This window comes from Falco rusticolus, chromosome 14 (assembly GCF_015220075.1).
Source record: "Falco rusticolus isolate bFalRus1 chromosome 14, bFalRus1.pri, whole genome shotgun sequence".
Taxonomy (NCBI): Eukaryota; Metazoa; Chordata; class Aves; order Falconiformes; family Falconidae; genus Falco; species Falco rusticolus.
The window spans coordinates 13,786,352-13,802,020 of record NC_051200.1 but is presented as its reverse complement, the minus strand read 5'-3'; the positions used below and the strand labels follow the sequence as shown (position 1 = coordinate 13,802,020).

At 35.6% G+C, this 15,669-nt stretch overlaps 1 protein-coding gene across 4 annotated transcripts in view; it reads left to right on the top strand.

The window, feature by feature from the left end:
• Positions 1-15,669, top strand: part of LRCH2 (leucine rich repeats and calponin homology domain containing 2) — a 55,956-nt gene that overhangs the window by 18,665 nt on the left and 21,622 nt on the right. For 2 of the 4 annotated variants that reach the window (XM_037407698.1, XM_037407697.1), the window contains exons 3-13: positions 2,001-2,127; positions 4,280-4,385; positions 4,477-4,613; positions 4,848-4,981; positions 6,357-6,444; positions 7,532-7,643; positions 7,954-8,051; positions 8,174-8,241; positions 8,433-8,537; positions 10,455-10,532; positions 14,021-14,089. In XM_037407698.1, the coding sequence (XP_037263595.1) occupies positions 2,001-2,127; positions 4,280-4,385; positions 4,477-4,613; positions 4,848-4,981; positions 6,357-6,444; positions 7,532-7,643; positions 7,954-8,051; positions 8,174-8,241; positions 8,433-8,537; positions 10,455-10,532; positions 14,021-14,089 (1,122 nt within the window). The remainder of the gene's footprint in view (positions 1-2,000; positions 2,128-4,279; positions 4,386-4,476; positions 4,614-4,847; positions 4,982-6,356; positions 6,445-7,531; positions 7,644-7,953; positions 8,052-8,173; positions 8,242-8,432; positions 8,538-10,454; positions 10,533-14,020; positions 14,090-15,669) is intronic. The other 2 variants (XM_037407700.1, XM_037407699.1) reach the window with 1 other exon arrangement.

The following is a 15,669-nucleotide window of genomic DNA, read 5'->3' as shown; positions in this document are numbered from 1 at the left end:
CCTCAGCAGAATAGGGGGGAGAATGTAAGGTGGAAAAAACCAACCTGGGTGAGGGGTGCGTGTGTGTCAAGATAAAGGCAGTTTAATGAAGCAATAGGAAAAGTCATGCTTGTGGAAGCAGAGCAAAACAGAATGTGTTATTCTCTGCTTCCCATCAGCAGGTGATGTTTGACCATATAATGAAGCAGAGCTTCATTATCTGTAGCGGTTGCTCCAGAAGACAAACGCAGTAAATAACACATACCCATTCCTTCCTCCTTTCTCTTAGCCTTCCTTGCCGAGCAGACATCATATGGCATGGAGTATCCCTTTGGTCCATTTGGGTCAGCTGTCCTGGCTGCGTCCCTCCCAAGACCTTGCCCACCCCCAGCCTGCTGCTGAGGGGTGGGGGGAGGTTGGAGAGCAGCCCTGGTGCTGTGCGGGCACTGCTCAGCTTAGCCAAAGCCCCGGTGTGTCACCAGCACCACAAGCACAGCACCATGGGGGCTGCTAGGGGGCTTAGTCAGAGCCAATACAGCAGACTATAGTAGTTAAAAAGACTAAAATCCAGGCTTACTAGTTTCAGTATGTTGTTACAGAAGAAAACCAGATGATCTCAAATTCTAATTCTGGATTCAGATGACTGAAGAAATGTATTGTGCAATTCATTGTGAAGTAGGCAGCTTTTTTTAAAACAAACAAAAAAACCACCCACCTCAAGCAAAAGACCAGAGGAAATTAAGGCTGTGGAGAATGACTGTTTCATTGTCATGTTTTTGTAATCAATTTTAAAAGTTTACTTGCACATGATGTTTTTGCGTCTCGTGCTCTACAATAAAAAAAGCCTGTCATATCTGCCTGAAATACAAAACAAAAAGAGATTTACTGTATAGCTACATCCAAAACTTGTATTCACTTAGAATTAACAGACTGATAGAAGATTACTTTCATTTTATGGCGTTAAAATTGCAGTACTACTTGGAAGGTGAAACCCTTGCAGGGACATAAATTTTTGTTGATTTTGCAGCTCTGTAAACTGGAGTAATTGAGAAAATTAATGTAAAATATTTTGGTGTTTTTTTTTAAAAATATGGAAATAGTGCTCTGTTTTAATAGTATAACTTCTGGGTTTGTCTTAATATAGTGTAACACAAATGTCAACACTTAAGTTTGTGGGTGTTGTTGTTGGTTTTTTTTTTTTTTTTCCTCCCAAAATAGAACTGACCTCTACACAGTTCTACTTAAAGCAACAGCAATTACTGATTTTTTTTTTCACTGTTGTGTATAAAAGGAATTATTTCATACCATAGCTGAAGAAGTTGGTTTTTCAATGGCTTTTTTTGAATGTACAAGTACCTTATTAGGAAAATTCTGTGTATTTCTGGTAGTGGCAGTCTGCAGTTGGTAGTTTTTCCAATATGTATTTTAATCAAAATTGTCAGTAACAGTGTATTACTTGTGTATAAAGCAGACATATGCGCGTGTAGTTGGAAAATGATACACACAAAAGAAATAAATTTTAAAGTTTACTGTCCAGGCTGTTGTTCAGCAAAGTAATAAATAGATGTTAAGGGCTTTTTATGATGGCTCAGGAGTGACATGACCACATGGTATGAGAAGCAATGGCCTTGTATAATGTTGTGGTTTGCTGAGAACATGCACTTTATAATGGTAGGTTGTCAGATCAAATGGTCCTTCTGAAGGTATTGGAAAGCAAGATAAAAGCAAACATCAAACTATTTCTTTTAACAGATAGCTCTGTATGTTTTAGTGTTAGATTTAGTTATAGTGCATACTCATTTCATCAAGCTAGATAGGGACCTAAAATTCACATATCTAAGAGAGGCTTTATCTGATAAAGAATTAATTATGGAGATTGTAGCTTAAATTTAGATGAAATTGTAATAGGTGGAGAATGTCCTCTGGAATAGGAGAGAAGTTGTACAATGTGCATCTTGGACTCCCGGTCAGGCTTAAAGATTATAATCTAGCCTTGCTTGTTCATTTTTCTTTCTTTCAAGTCGAAATCTTTTATCAACGTTGCCAAAATACCTGTTTGATCTTCCACTTAAAGTTCTGGTTGTCAGTAATAATAAGCTGGTCTCCATTCCAGAAGAAATTGGAAAGTTGAGAGATCTAATGGAGTTGGTAAGTACAATTGTGAACCATTGTACTAAGTAAAATTAGTTTGAGCAGTTTATTTACAGTATAATAAAAATATAAACTAGTAATTTAAAAAATACAGACCTAGAAAATGTAAATTTGTTTACTGCTTTTTTTAGTGTTTGAGCTGAAATTACAGGTGTAATATAGAGTTATAAAAATGGGGTTAAATCACTATATTGGGTTAACTAAATCTTAAGGGTTTGGAAATAAAAATGCTCTTCAGATTGAGTCCCTTGCTTGTGTGTTGTTAAAGATGGTGAATTTTTCAGTTTACCTTCTTTACAGTAACCATAATTCTGTTAATTTTTCTTACATATTGTCAGGAATCTCTTTCCAGCTGAAGAGTTCATCCCCCTGTATTCTGTGCGCTTACAGAAGTTATGCCATTCAGTCATTGTTGTAGCCTTCTGTGTTGGTTTTTATTCTTTTTCTACCATTTCTACTATTCCTCTGTTTTGATTGAGGTGAATAGAAGGATGTGTGATAGTCACAGTTTAGGTGTCTGTGCAGCATCTGTTTGTCCTGTGGCATACTGATGTTTTGTGTTTTGTCATCCATTACGTTCTCTCTATTTCTTAATATTCTGGGCTTTTCTGACCATTACTCTGTGTGAAGCTTATGTGTTTTGGAGAACTATGCACAATTATTCACCGATCTAGCGCTTGGACTAGGTGGTTTTTTTCTTTTTCTCTCTCCACTACGTATGATTTCTTTCATCCTTGCAAGCAGTTCTTACCGTTACTAGAGTAGCTGTGCATGCCTGGGGGATTTCTTCTAACATGACCTAATTTCTGAGCTATAAATCAACATTCTGTTTTAACTTAGAAGTAATATGAGATATTCTGAATGCTTGTGAGGCTTTTCTAGTGTCCTTCACTCTTCGGTGAGGAATTCTTTATGCTCACTTCAGTGTCGTAGGATTTCAAGGTGGGATCACTCCTATTGTTTACGGAAAGTAAATGTTTTCAAGAATTGCAATTGTGGTATTTTTGGCTTAGTTTTCAAAATCGTCCAACCTAGAATGCCTGTTTGAAGACACAGGTTAAGGAGATACTAGTGAGTTTCATTTCAGTACTTGTGTTACACCTGTTTAGAACATAAATAATATATACATACATTAAAAAGAAAAAGTTCACAACTAAGCCATGCACTAGAAAGATGCTTTTAGGAAGGGAATTCCATCTTAAATTTGGTGATGTGGATAGAGTAGAACTTGCAATAGATACACAACAGTTGGTCCCAAGCTGCCTGTATTTTCTGAGACATATAACTGTGTGCAGCGATAGTGGTTGCTAAAAGCACGTGAACAGTGCCTAAGCCGAAGGTCTGGAAGTGCGTAGTGGAGAAGGGTTTGTCTGGTTAAAGCCTGGCTTCTAGTTACTGACTCGACTTGCCTTTAAAATCAGCTTCCAGTTTTTCAACAGATTGGTATCTGTCATTGTTGCCTAGTCTAGCAAACTAGTTTCTGAAGTCAGTTTTGTTGAATCTGAAATAAAAAAGGCTAGAAACAGTCTTACATCAATGTGATTGTTGACCCAGTCTGGATTACATAAATAAATGTTAAAGTAGTGGCAGAAATCACTGTACTTTGCGTTCACTTGGTGTGGCTTTGTCACCCTCTAGTGCTTGTATCCAAGAAGCTGGTGATCCTGCTATTGCTCTGTGTAAATCTGTAGTTGCATGGGTTCATTCAAGGTGGTGGGGTTTTTTGTTTTGGTGTTGTGTTTGGGTTTTTTTTAAGAAAGATGAATTTTTGTAGCAGGAGCAGAAGGCAAATAATTTGCCAGCAAGTAGCACAAGGAGCTTTTAACTGGTATGGGAACTGTACCAGGAACTCCTGGTTCTTGGGCTACAGTTTCAATCTCAAAACCTGTCTTTCATCGTTTATTGTTTAAACTCTTTGAATTAAGTTCTGAAATTCATTTTTGAAACATGAATCACTAAATACTGAAGGAACACTGAGATCTGTTATAGCATTTCTTCCCTTTGTGGAGAAAACAAGAAAGATAGTATTTTTTTAATAGTATGTTTTATAGTAGTTTTGATAGCTTTTTCCTGTGTTACAGTATCTTAAATTTATTTACAGATCTTAAATTTATTTAAGATGTTAATTTATGAATTTTATCTTTCTTAGGATATTAGCTGCAATGAACTTCAGGTTCTTCCCCAGCAGATAGGAAAATTGCAGTCCCTTAGAGAATTAAACATAAGAAGAAATAATCTCCGTATGTTGCCAGATGGTAAGCTACCAGTCCTCATTTCTTTGATGTAGGTAAATTAGGTGAAGTGTTAAGAAGGTATCTGATTCTTCTTTTGTTTCCCCCAATGCAGAATTAGGAGACCTTCCCTTGGTAAAGCTGGATTTTTCTTGTAATAAAATTACAGAAATTCCAATTTGTTACAGAAAGTTACGTCACTTACAAGTTATAGTTTTGGATAACAATCCAATGCAGATACCACCAGCACAGGTTAGTATTAAAGCATTCTAGTTCAGAAATTTGCATTAGGATCTTAAGAAAGAAGAAGCCGTTCTAAGTTATACCATTCAGGTTTTCATTTTTTTTAGCTGTATTTCTCCTAATGGAAAATTGTGGGTATGAACTCAGTGAACTCAGTGTAGAAAGTATTATTTGGGGTGCATTTTCAAAAGACATGCTATGTAATTAAAATATTTTTTTTGTTGTTCGTTTGTTTCCCAACAGATTTGTTTAAAGGGTAAAGTACATATATTTAAATTCCTCAGCATTCAGGCGTGCCTCAGAATAGATAAAAAACCGGATTCTTTGGATCTTCCATCATTAGGTAAACGAATCCCCTCCCAGCCACTCACAGACAGGTTAGTAGTGAGTGTTTTGCTTTATTTTACTAGAGCATTTGCTATGAAATGATCTGTTTATTACAGATCATAGCTGTAATTTCAGTGCTTTGCTTAGGAGTCATAGTATTTATTTTCTAAGATTGTTACTAGAAGCTTAATTGGCTTATCTGAGTTGCTATGAAAAATTTCCATTGTACTTGTTAAAGTTTTGCAAATCAGAGCAAAGATATATTTTAAATTTATTTATTGGAAATCTTACCTATTTATTTCTCAAATGGATGCATCAACACAGTAGACAAGAAGTTCTCACAAATATCCTGACTATGGAGTTAGTCTGTTAGATGAAAAGTCTACCTCCCATTAAGGGAAAATAACTTAAACATTAGTGAAATACCATGGACTTTTTTTTTTTATTAATTAGTTGGACTTCCGTATTGAGTACCTCTTGAGTAATTAAATGGGAGAACTTTTGTGTTTTTTTGTTGTCAGTTGGCTTGCCGTTGGAAACCATATGAACATACTGTTTTTCACGTATTTTCTTAAAATGTGACTTGTGCCTTTCTGTGTTCAAGCCGGAACGAGAGATGAAAATTATAAATAAAGCTTACACAGAACAGTCTGAACTATCAGATTCAGTCCATGGTCTTGGGCAACGCTGTCATAGGGAGTTAGTCTAGAGTGTCTGTAGATCACTTCGAAACGTTCCTAAAAACTATGGTCCACAGCTGCTCCCCAAAAGCCTCTGCTGAACTTAAGGCCTAAAAATAAAATGTCCTGCAAATTAGCAAGGTCTTGGGTATTAACGCTGTACGTCGTACTTGTAGCAGTGTGGACTTGTTTAGTTAAACTTTCCTGGATAATCTTGTGATTTAAACCAAGCTCCAGTGCACAGCTGGAAAACACATCCTGCTGATGCTGCCAATTTTATGTGTTGGAAAGGCATAAATTTGGAGGGAATACATCGTAGGTACTCAGGCAGAGTTAAACCATTATGATACGACAGTTTATTAGGGAATGTCTGTTTACTACTATTAGAAAACCCTGTCTGCAATAGAATTCAAGTTGCCGTATTTCAGAGGAAGCCTGCTTTTTTGAAGACTGTATTTTTTAATGAAATAGAACAATTCTAGAATTGCATGGATACAGAGGGAGAACCATAATCAATTGTGTCCGTTTTAACTGTGCTTTGGTGCTCTTTTTTTAACAACTGCTGTAGCAAATTAAGCATTTGTCCTCAGCACATGGGGTACTGTGCAGAAATTCTGTATTGGCAACTGCTGATAAGTATAGAGAACGTATTTTTAAAAAGATGTTTATTTTCATTTAGAAAAGTGAAACTACTATTCCCTTCATTCCTGTGTGGCACTTTGTGTATTGTTTTTCCTTAACGTAGCATGGAGGACTTCTATCCCAATAAAAACCATGGACCAGACTCTGGCATTGGAAGTGATAATGGAGATAAAAGGTTGTCCACAACAGAAGTGAGTATTTTTCACTGCTAAATTTCTGTAATTTCTGTACTGTAGAATTTTTTCCCTTTGTTTTGTATCATTTGAGATAATACTTAACTTAAGTTGTGTTTAATATTCTTTGAATATCTGTATAGTTGAGTTTAAACCATTGAACTGCCAGTGTCAGACACAAATAATTTACATATTGCTTTGACTTTTCTGGTTAAGGTTCATTCCAATCCAAATTTCATACATTTTAGAACTGAATTCTGACCCGAGGAACTGTTTGGGTTTTTTAATGTGTGAAGTGCATAATCATTTTCTACACAAATGACAAAACTTATTTGAAACTTTATTTTATTATTAATGAAATGAATGTACTGAAGAAAATGAAAGTTTATTTGGATGAAACTTGTGTTGTATACATTAGTAATCCTCACCATTGTTTAAATTGTAATAAACTTCTGGATAACCTGCTAGGCTTAAAGTGGTGAACAAAAATCCCTACAAGTTACCTGTGTATTTGTAGAAATCTAGATTAAGGAGCTGTAGTTACCAACAGTGATGTCAAAACAGAATAGTGTAGAACAAAAGATTTTTGAAACTTAGAACTATTACAGATGCCGAGTGACTGTTATTGGGGAAACTGTAGAACAAGAAGTATTGCTAGTTAGGTTGTCTAAGAAAATTCCAAATTATTAGAAGTAAAGCTGTGATTCCCTCCCACTGCCCACGTCCCTTCCTAACTCTGCCACCCCCTAGGTCTAACAAGGGTCAAAGTACTTGGAGGCTTTAGATAAGAAAGTACCTAATTATGATTTTCTTGGTTCACTGACTGATGCTGGACTCAACCTCTTTGAACGAAATACTGTATTTCAGTACTATATACTGACCAGTTGTCTGTCACTTCTTAAACTGTGACTCTTTTAAACACTCTTCCCAACTCCCCAGAAAGCTCCCCCAGCCACAGAGAACCCCCATCTGCCTTGATATTTTCTGTCTTGGGAGCCGTTTCTCGTAATAGGGTCAGTTGCACTATAATTTGTAAGTTCTTAGCAAATCATCCAATACTGTAATTGATATGCAAGTTCTCTATTAAATGTGACTGTCCTTGCAGCCGTCTGATGATGATACAATCAGCCTTCACTCCCAGATATCAGAATCAACAAGGGAACAGACATTGAGGAATGACAATCATGTAATGGGAAGTAAACTCGATCCACAGAAAGGTAATACTGTTGTGCATCTGTCATTTTAGGTAACAAATACTTTTGCTTAGGTAATCTAACATAAGAAAATTGTACAAAATGTTATGATCACATATTGGCATTGATTGTATTTTCATCATTTCAGAAAGCAGTGTAAATAGATAAGGCCAGAAAGAAAGAATAAAGATTATTTCTGGCTCAGGGAGACATGATTTCGTTGTTTTATCTTTATCTTAACATTTTTGACAAGTGCTTATCTCTCTCAGGAAAAACATTTGTTTGAGAGAACTGTTTAATACCATCTTTTCCATTCTTCATCAATCCTCACTAGACCAGGAGGTGTATGATTACATTGATCCGAATGCAGAAGAGGGAGCTGTTCCTGAGCAAGGAGAGGTACAGATTGGACCGTTGCTGTCTTATATCAAGGTAGCATAGTTTGAAAAAAAACCAAAAAAACCAACAAACCCCAACCTGTTCAGCAGGCTTGGGTTTGGTTTGTTTTTTTTTTTGTAGTTGAAGCTTAAGTTTATTTTTTCATTCTGTGTAAGGAACGGGGAAAACATCCTGAGAAATCCCAGAAAATAGAACAAAATGAGGACTGGGGAGATGAAAAAAGGTAAATCTTGAGCTTTTTTTTGGGGAAGATTTTACGGACAGTGGGGGGTGATGATGATTTTCTTTTCATATTGAACACAGTGCTCACTCTTGGACGGAAAATAAGCTTATAGGAAGCACTTAGTTATTGTGCATTAATATACTCATTGCTGCGTCTTGCTTAACTGAAGTCACAAATTTTTGATTTTTAAGATGTCAGAAAGAGCAGCTGCTTGCTGAAGACGATGATGAACTCAAAGAAGTGACTGACTTGAGAAAAATAGCAGCTCAGTTACTACAGCAAGAACAAAAACACAGGTATTACAATATTAAGTTAACTTTTGTTACAAGTTGATTCTTTAACCTGCCTTATACCCAAAAGCTCTTGACACCTTATTTTAAGAACAGTTTTGTCCAGATGTTAAACAGTTAGTGACAGACTTCAAAGAAACCTGTCCTGTCTCTTTTCATAAAATTGCTGTCTAGAGAAGTGGTGATACACTCCTATGGAGAGGAAGAGATGAATGTGAAAGTCTCTTGATTTCCTTGTTTGAAGTATGTTAACTTCTTTGTACTTTTTTGTTTTTTCCAAAGCAGCATACTTACATGAGCATTAACTATTCTTAGTTAGGTAGGTTATTTTTAACATGTTAAAATTAATTTGTCTTGGTTTGTAGGAGTTGCGGACCCTGCATATAGTTTGTATTTTAATAAACCAGTCGTATTTTACTGGTAAACAAGGTAATTTAAGTGGTACTTCCTCCATTGTCTGATGCGAGATACAAATTTCCTATGAACCAAAGAGAAAAATTCTTCAAATGTTATTCTGTCAAACGAAAAAGCATATTTTTATATATATATATAAAAAAAATAATTTGAATAGTGTAAGTTCATCCTGACGAACTGCCTGTCTCATGTTGGCATCACAACAGAATGATTCTTCAAAAGTAGCTGTAGAACAAGCGGCAGACTAAAGGAATGTAATAGAACAAGTTAACAACCGTGTAAAATGAAGAGTAAGAACGAATACCTGCAGTTGCACAGGGTGTAGACAAGCTGAGGTAGGAACAGTGTTCTCTCTGGTTCCTTTACCAAGTAGGCAAATAACCAGTGAGGTACTTCAGCGAGAGTAAGCTCTTTCCTGAAAGGTGAAAGTTGTAGTTGGTAATAGTTCATTATTGTTGTTTATTATCCCATAGTAATGGATTTAACTTTATGCCAGCTTAAATACTGTTTCTTTTGAATTTTTGTGTAATGACATTCTGCACTGCTGTTTTGATAGTTGAAGTAAACGTGAAGCCCTCAGAGAAATCGATCCTGAAACTGTAAAGAGCTTTAAAAATTCTTCAGTGTTTTACATAAGTTAAATATAAAAGCAGTAGTATGTATGTGCACACAGAAAAGATGAAATATGTTTTCCTTATAACTCTATGCAGTGTATTTACGAATGGTTTGTTCACAGAGAAGGGAAAAATACGATTGAAATATTAATGCTAATATGTTCTTATTAGCAGAAGTATTGCAAAACCATTTAAGAATGCTAATTTTTCACATATTAATTTATTAATAAATAGAGAATAAGTGGTTTTCTCTTACTAGGTTTTTATATGATAATTATTTATATTGCCTGTGGGTCTTGTTTGATTAGTTTTAGTATTTCCTGGTTATTTAATCATTTGAAATACCAAGCCACTCCTCTTCTGAAGTACTGCAACTTGAATTTTACTTGTCATATGTTGTTATATCTTATTGCGGTGATCTTGCTAATGGTTCTGCTTTGCTCTTGAATTGTTCAGACATATACAATCTTATTAGTTAAGTTTTACTGCTTAGTTTAACATTTATATTTTAAAGCTTGCTTATGTATCTTTAAGTCCATGAGGACAAACCTCTGATATAAAATTTAGCCCTGATTTTCAATCCGTAGTTTTGTGAATCTATACTTTCTTGCCATAAACAGCAGTAAGAATAATATTTAGAGGTGTAGTGAAGATATTTATGTGTTTATTTGTGGAAAATATGTTCAATCTGTCTAAACAATCATCAGAAAAGTGAGCATCACAAAATAATTTCTTACTAATCATGTTTCTGTTTGTTCAGTGTGAGTTTTTTTAAATATTATGCAGTCTTCTTTCTTTTTGCTTGCTATGCTAATGAATTCCCTGTCCTCTCCCATCAACCTGTCCTGCTTCTTCTTCCACCTTTGGCTTTGGTGTACATGAAATATGAATACAGACGAAGGCCATTAAGCTATAGAACTTCATTCAGTGAAAAACTCTTCCAGAGGACAAGGGCGGCAGGACGTGCATCAAGGTATAAAGTGTTTGTAGAGCTTCAGATTTCCAAAGTTAAAATGTGGACAAAAAAACACAGTTTTGGCCATTTCCTAAACAAAAACAAAGGGATTGGCTCAATTAGCCTAGGATACTTTGGTATCAAAAGTAGATTGCCGTATGTTTATTGCTCTTTAAGATTAAATACTACTTAAGGAAAATACTTAATTGGGCAGCTTGCCAAAGAACATTTAACTGAGTCCAAACCTGGAAGCATAACTTCCTGTACCGTTAACATGCTTTCTCTGCAGTGTTTTTGGTTTTTAATGTATCGTACCTCAAGTATAGAACGTTAGGCAAAAGTGTGGGCCTTTAAAATTTGTTTTGTTTTATTTAAGATATCTTGGTTTTAAAGTGATAATTTTCAAATTAGCATGACCAGTGACAATTTCTTTTGCATTTGGCAGCCGTGAGGGAGGCATTTGCAGATACACAAACCTCACAGGTAACAAATCTGGAATGGGCTGTGTAGACTGTGCTCAGACATGTAGGCAATGAATCCAAGTGATTTCAGACTTGTGTTACCTTATCAATTGAAATGCTGTAACTTACTCCGGATATTCCTGGTCTTTTTCAAAAGAAAGTAGTACAGCTGAAATTAAATAATCTTCATTAGTACTAAATGAGCTGGTTTCAGTTTGCGTGAAAGTATGGCTTCTTACCTCACAATAGCAAATTCCTAAAACTGTGGAAATCCCTAAGAACACAGCCTGTGATCACAGAGCAGTGCCATATGTGAAGACAGTACACTGCTACTGAATGAGTTTAAAATCCATCATTTTTTTGCCTTTCTGTAAAATATGTCTAATGTTTTGATATACTTTATGGACCCTAGGTAGTGCTAGGTTGTTTAAACTTAAAATAGCATTACTATCATTCGCTTCATTTGTGTCCCTTAGTTAGGATGTTGTGTTTGCTCAAAATATGAAAGTACAAATGTCTGAGAAGAGACCCACTTTTTAAATACTTTTTTTTACAATATCATCATTGGTCTTGCCATTGCCTTTCTTTCCCATCTAGTTGGCAGTTTGGAGTAGGTATTACACTTGCAGGATACAAAACTAGAAAAATAAGTTTAAAATATATATAAATGTGCCATGGTGTATGTGCTGTTGAGTATTTACATCTCAAATTTTGTATGAATTTTAGAACTCTGTTTCAGGGTAATGGCTTGTATGCTACCTCTGTAAAACAGAATTTCTGTGGTTAGTAGGAACCCTAAGTAGAAAATTAAATGCGGTACTAACACAAGTGTCCTGTGCAAGTTCTTATTTAGCAATTCAGTGTGACCATCAGTAAGTAATTGGCCTGATAATTGATGGATCTAATAAAAAAACAAATTGGATTTAATGAGTTGTAGTATGAATGGGAACAGCTGGTGAATGTTTGCACCATTGACACCATTCTGAAAAGAACATGACTTCTGAATGTGAGTTACCTGTACTTTCATTTTGCACACTCAGTTTTCCATTGTATTTCCTAGAAGACAGTTCTTAACATGACTATAGTAATTATGGCCCCCCTCCCCACCCCAGCCTTCTGGCTGAAAAGATAATGTTGCCATGAATTCTTCAGTCTGCAATTTAGAAATTCAGATTAAATTTTTTCACCATTTTCTTTAACTAAAACCTTTTTGAAGTTCCTTTCACAGAAAATTCAGATTTCTCTGACTGGACTAGTAACTGCTAACCTGACAGATACTGAATTTACTGTTACTTCCCCATCAATATTCTTCATTTTATAAACAGGAAGTTTTATAAAGTAAAAAAAAAAATATTTTGTTTATAATATACTTTATTATAAACTCAAACATTAATTATATACATGTTTCATAGATACAGGGTAGCTGTAAAGTGCGTGTGTATATGTGTTTGAATTAGCTTGGATATTTTTTTCTTGTATTTCGTATAGTGAGTTTAAAATAAGTGGCCTGCGTTACATACAATCATTGAACTTACGTGGAGAGTGTCAGTTTTGGTGCAAGTGTTGCATTAAACTGTTTGGTGACTCAAATTTTTTTTTTTTTTTTTGAAAGCTCATTCTATTGTAATGGTCACAATTTGCTACAAAGTCTCTCTGAATTTCTTATTGTTTTCAGTTGAAGACATAAGGCTCATTTAAATGGGAGTTCTCTCTAAAAAATTAATGACTCTAAAATAGTATGTTTATATTGTGGTTCGATAACCTATGCTCTGAATATTAATTTTTTGTAACTTTTTTCTGGCTATAGTATAGTTTAATTCTGGAATTCACACTCAAAAAATCTTAAGTTTCTGAAAACAAAATACAGGGGAGCAGATCCTGCAGACTGTGAATGCTGCAGACTCTGTTGGTTAATGGCCTGAACTTTTCATAATCTCATTGAATTGAGTTTCACACAGTGAAAGACTGAAACTACAAATGAGATTATTGTGATACCTTTGAGCTCAGTAATCAGAAGTCTGAAAAGTCATCAGTCATTTTAGGTTAATGGTTTTACTGCCCTATGTAATCGTAATATAAAAAGGTGCCTACTGTGTTACTTTCTTCCATTGAATAGTTGGTGTTCTAATTCTTTCAGATTCTTAAATACATTCTAGTTCTGTGTATAATTCAGCATAAATGCACTTTGATCACAGTTCTGCACATGAAGTCAGCGTCAAAGTGTAATATTACTACCTCCAAGAAACTGGAATTATTCATTCAAGTTACTGTTCAACATGACACAGCTTGGAAATGTTTAAAGCGTTACTGTTTTGTTAACACTTTACACATCCATAAAAGCTCGTATCTTCTTCCTGTGTGCACATGCATGGTATGTGTTTGTTCCAGGTGAAAAAATATTTCTGAATCCTTAAGTTTAGGCTTTTTTGACTATTTACCATTTAGAAAAATGGAATTTTCATTGCTTCATTTCTACGTTAGACTCTTCATTTAGCTATTAGCCTGTGTTTCTCCATTTTCCGCCCCTCCTTTTCCCCCTACATTTCTTTTGTGCTTGCAGTGTTTCTTAACCAGCGGCCTTCTTACCTGCTCCTACCGATTTCTTGTGCTCAATCTGCGTATCATTTCTTGTCTGCTTTAGGCTGACTATCCTCCGTCTTCTAATTTTAATGAACAGTGGGACCTTTTGTGTTGAGGGCAGCATAACTTGACACAGGTGTGAGATCAGTTGAAATAGTATATATTTAGGGAGAAAACTAAAAGTAGACTTCATTTTGGTTTCAGGTATCAGGTTTTGCTTCTTTAAAGTTCTGAACTTGAACAAGAGCTGGAAACAATATTGTTGATTTAAATGGAAGCAGGATTGGGCTTGGATTTCATATGTATACACACATACATGTTTAATTTTACAGAAAATATCACTTTAATGTTTAAAACATTTTATTTACAGGAAATGTTATGCAGTGAAAGTAACATGTATTCTAAAATAAAGGTTTAACTACCAAACTGTTGAATAAATACGTATATTTTTTTTTTTCTTTCTAGGCTTCTTAATCATTCTGTTTCAGTAAGCACAAGGAACAGGCCAAAGCAGCCAATGGAATCGGAAAAATGGTATTGATACACAGCGTTCAGTTTTTTAATTTATTTATAATTTGATTTTTATATTTTTTGTGTTGCTGCTGCCATCTTCTGTCAAGAGTTTTTAGCTCAAGATGAAATAGAAGCTGCACAGATAATCTGTTCTTTAGCTTCTTTCTTTCAGATTAAAAAAAATACCTGTCTTTTTGAGCTTTCAGGAAAGTTGATGTCATCAAGAAACTAATTTGTGGGTCTGATGATGGCAGCAATTCAGGTGCCCAAAGATGACCATTCAGTGATGTTTTAGATACCCGGTTCCAGTGCAGAAGGTCATGTCTGCCATAGGTAACAGTCCTGTGCAGATGTGTGGGATCCTGTGCTACATAAAATAGGACTGGGGCTGTGCTTAGGCATCTAAATTTTCCTCCCTGGCAGTCCTTTTGTGCTCTTAAGAGCTACTGGAAAAGTGTTGCTGGGAGTTTAGCCTACACAGCCTGCAAAACCTTTCCTGTTTGTGGAGGATGTATCAATGAGGAATCCGTTGTCCGCAGGAGCTGTAGTCTTACGCTCTTCTTTTTGAATTAAAAAAAACCACCACAAACAACAACAAATGAAAATACCCAGAACCTTCTCTTTAGGAAATTGGGAAACAACAGCTTCCCATTTCTGACTACATGGGTGAGAGAGAACTTACAAGTTTTCAGTCTTCCCTCCCTAAGGAATCCTGGAACAGTTCTTTTAATCACTTTGGTCAAGAAATAATCTATTTTAATTTTTAATCTAAAGCGAGCTTGCGGGCAGCTTCCTAACAAGAACTCAATTTGAATGGTGGCTTTTGTGATTTTTGTTAGCTCCATAGTCTTCTAAAATCTGCACCTTCAAAAGAACCTGTTACCTGCTTGTGTATGTATCTGCCATAGTTCGGCTGTGAATCTTGGAGAAAAAAGCCGTAAGTGCTGTTGGTGTTGCTAGAGAGCTCTCTACGGTTCAGGCACACATCAGGAAAACATTTACTCAAAGAGAAAAGGGTCACGGTGTAGATATTTCAATGCCATACATCCTATTTAGGCTATCTTCTGTCTTATTAGTATCTGTGGTTTAAAAAAGTTAATTGTGCATGTGTCCTGTGGTCATATGAACCATGCTACAACTACTGCTCATTTGCATTTGGAACTTTCTAGTCCTTGGGTTTTTAACGTACAGTGTCTGTTCTTGGAGGCGCTGTCACCTATTGTAGTGTACGCTGCATTAGGCCTTCATATCGCAGGGCAATCCAGAAAAGGTTAAATTTACTTCTCCCCATTCGTTAATGAAACGGAAACAGTTCTGAGACTTAAAACCAAAACAAACAAAAAACCCCACCCCTCAAAAACCCCCAGCCACCCCCCACTTCTAAATTTGAGGTGTGCACACAAGGTAAGGTAGATGTTGCAGGCTATTTGTGGTTTTATTGCACTGATACATAGAAACTGAAACCACGCAACAGCATAAGGAACATACAAGGAGATTAGAAAAGACTGTCATATCCCCGAAGAATTTACACTTATAGAACATGTCATAGTTAATAGATACATATACATCAACAGCAAAATTCAGTTATTTATTGCAGCAGT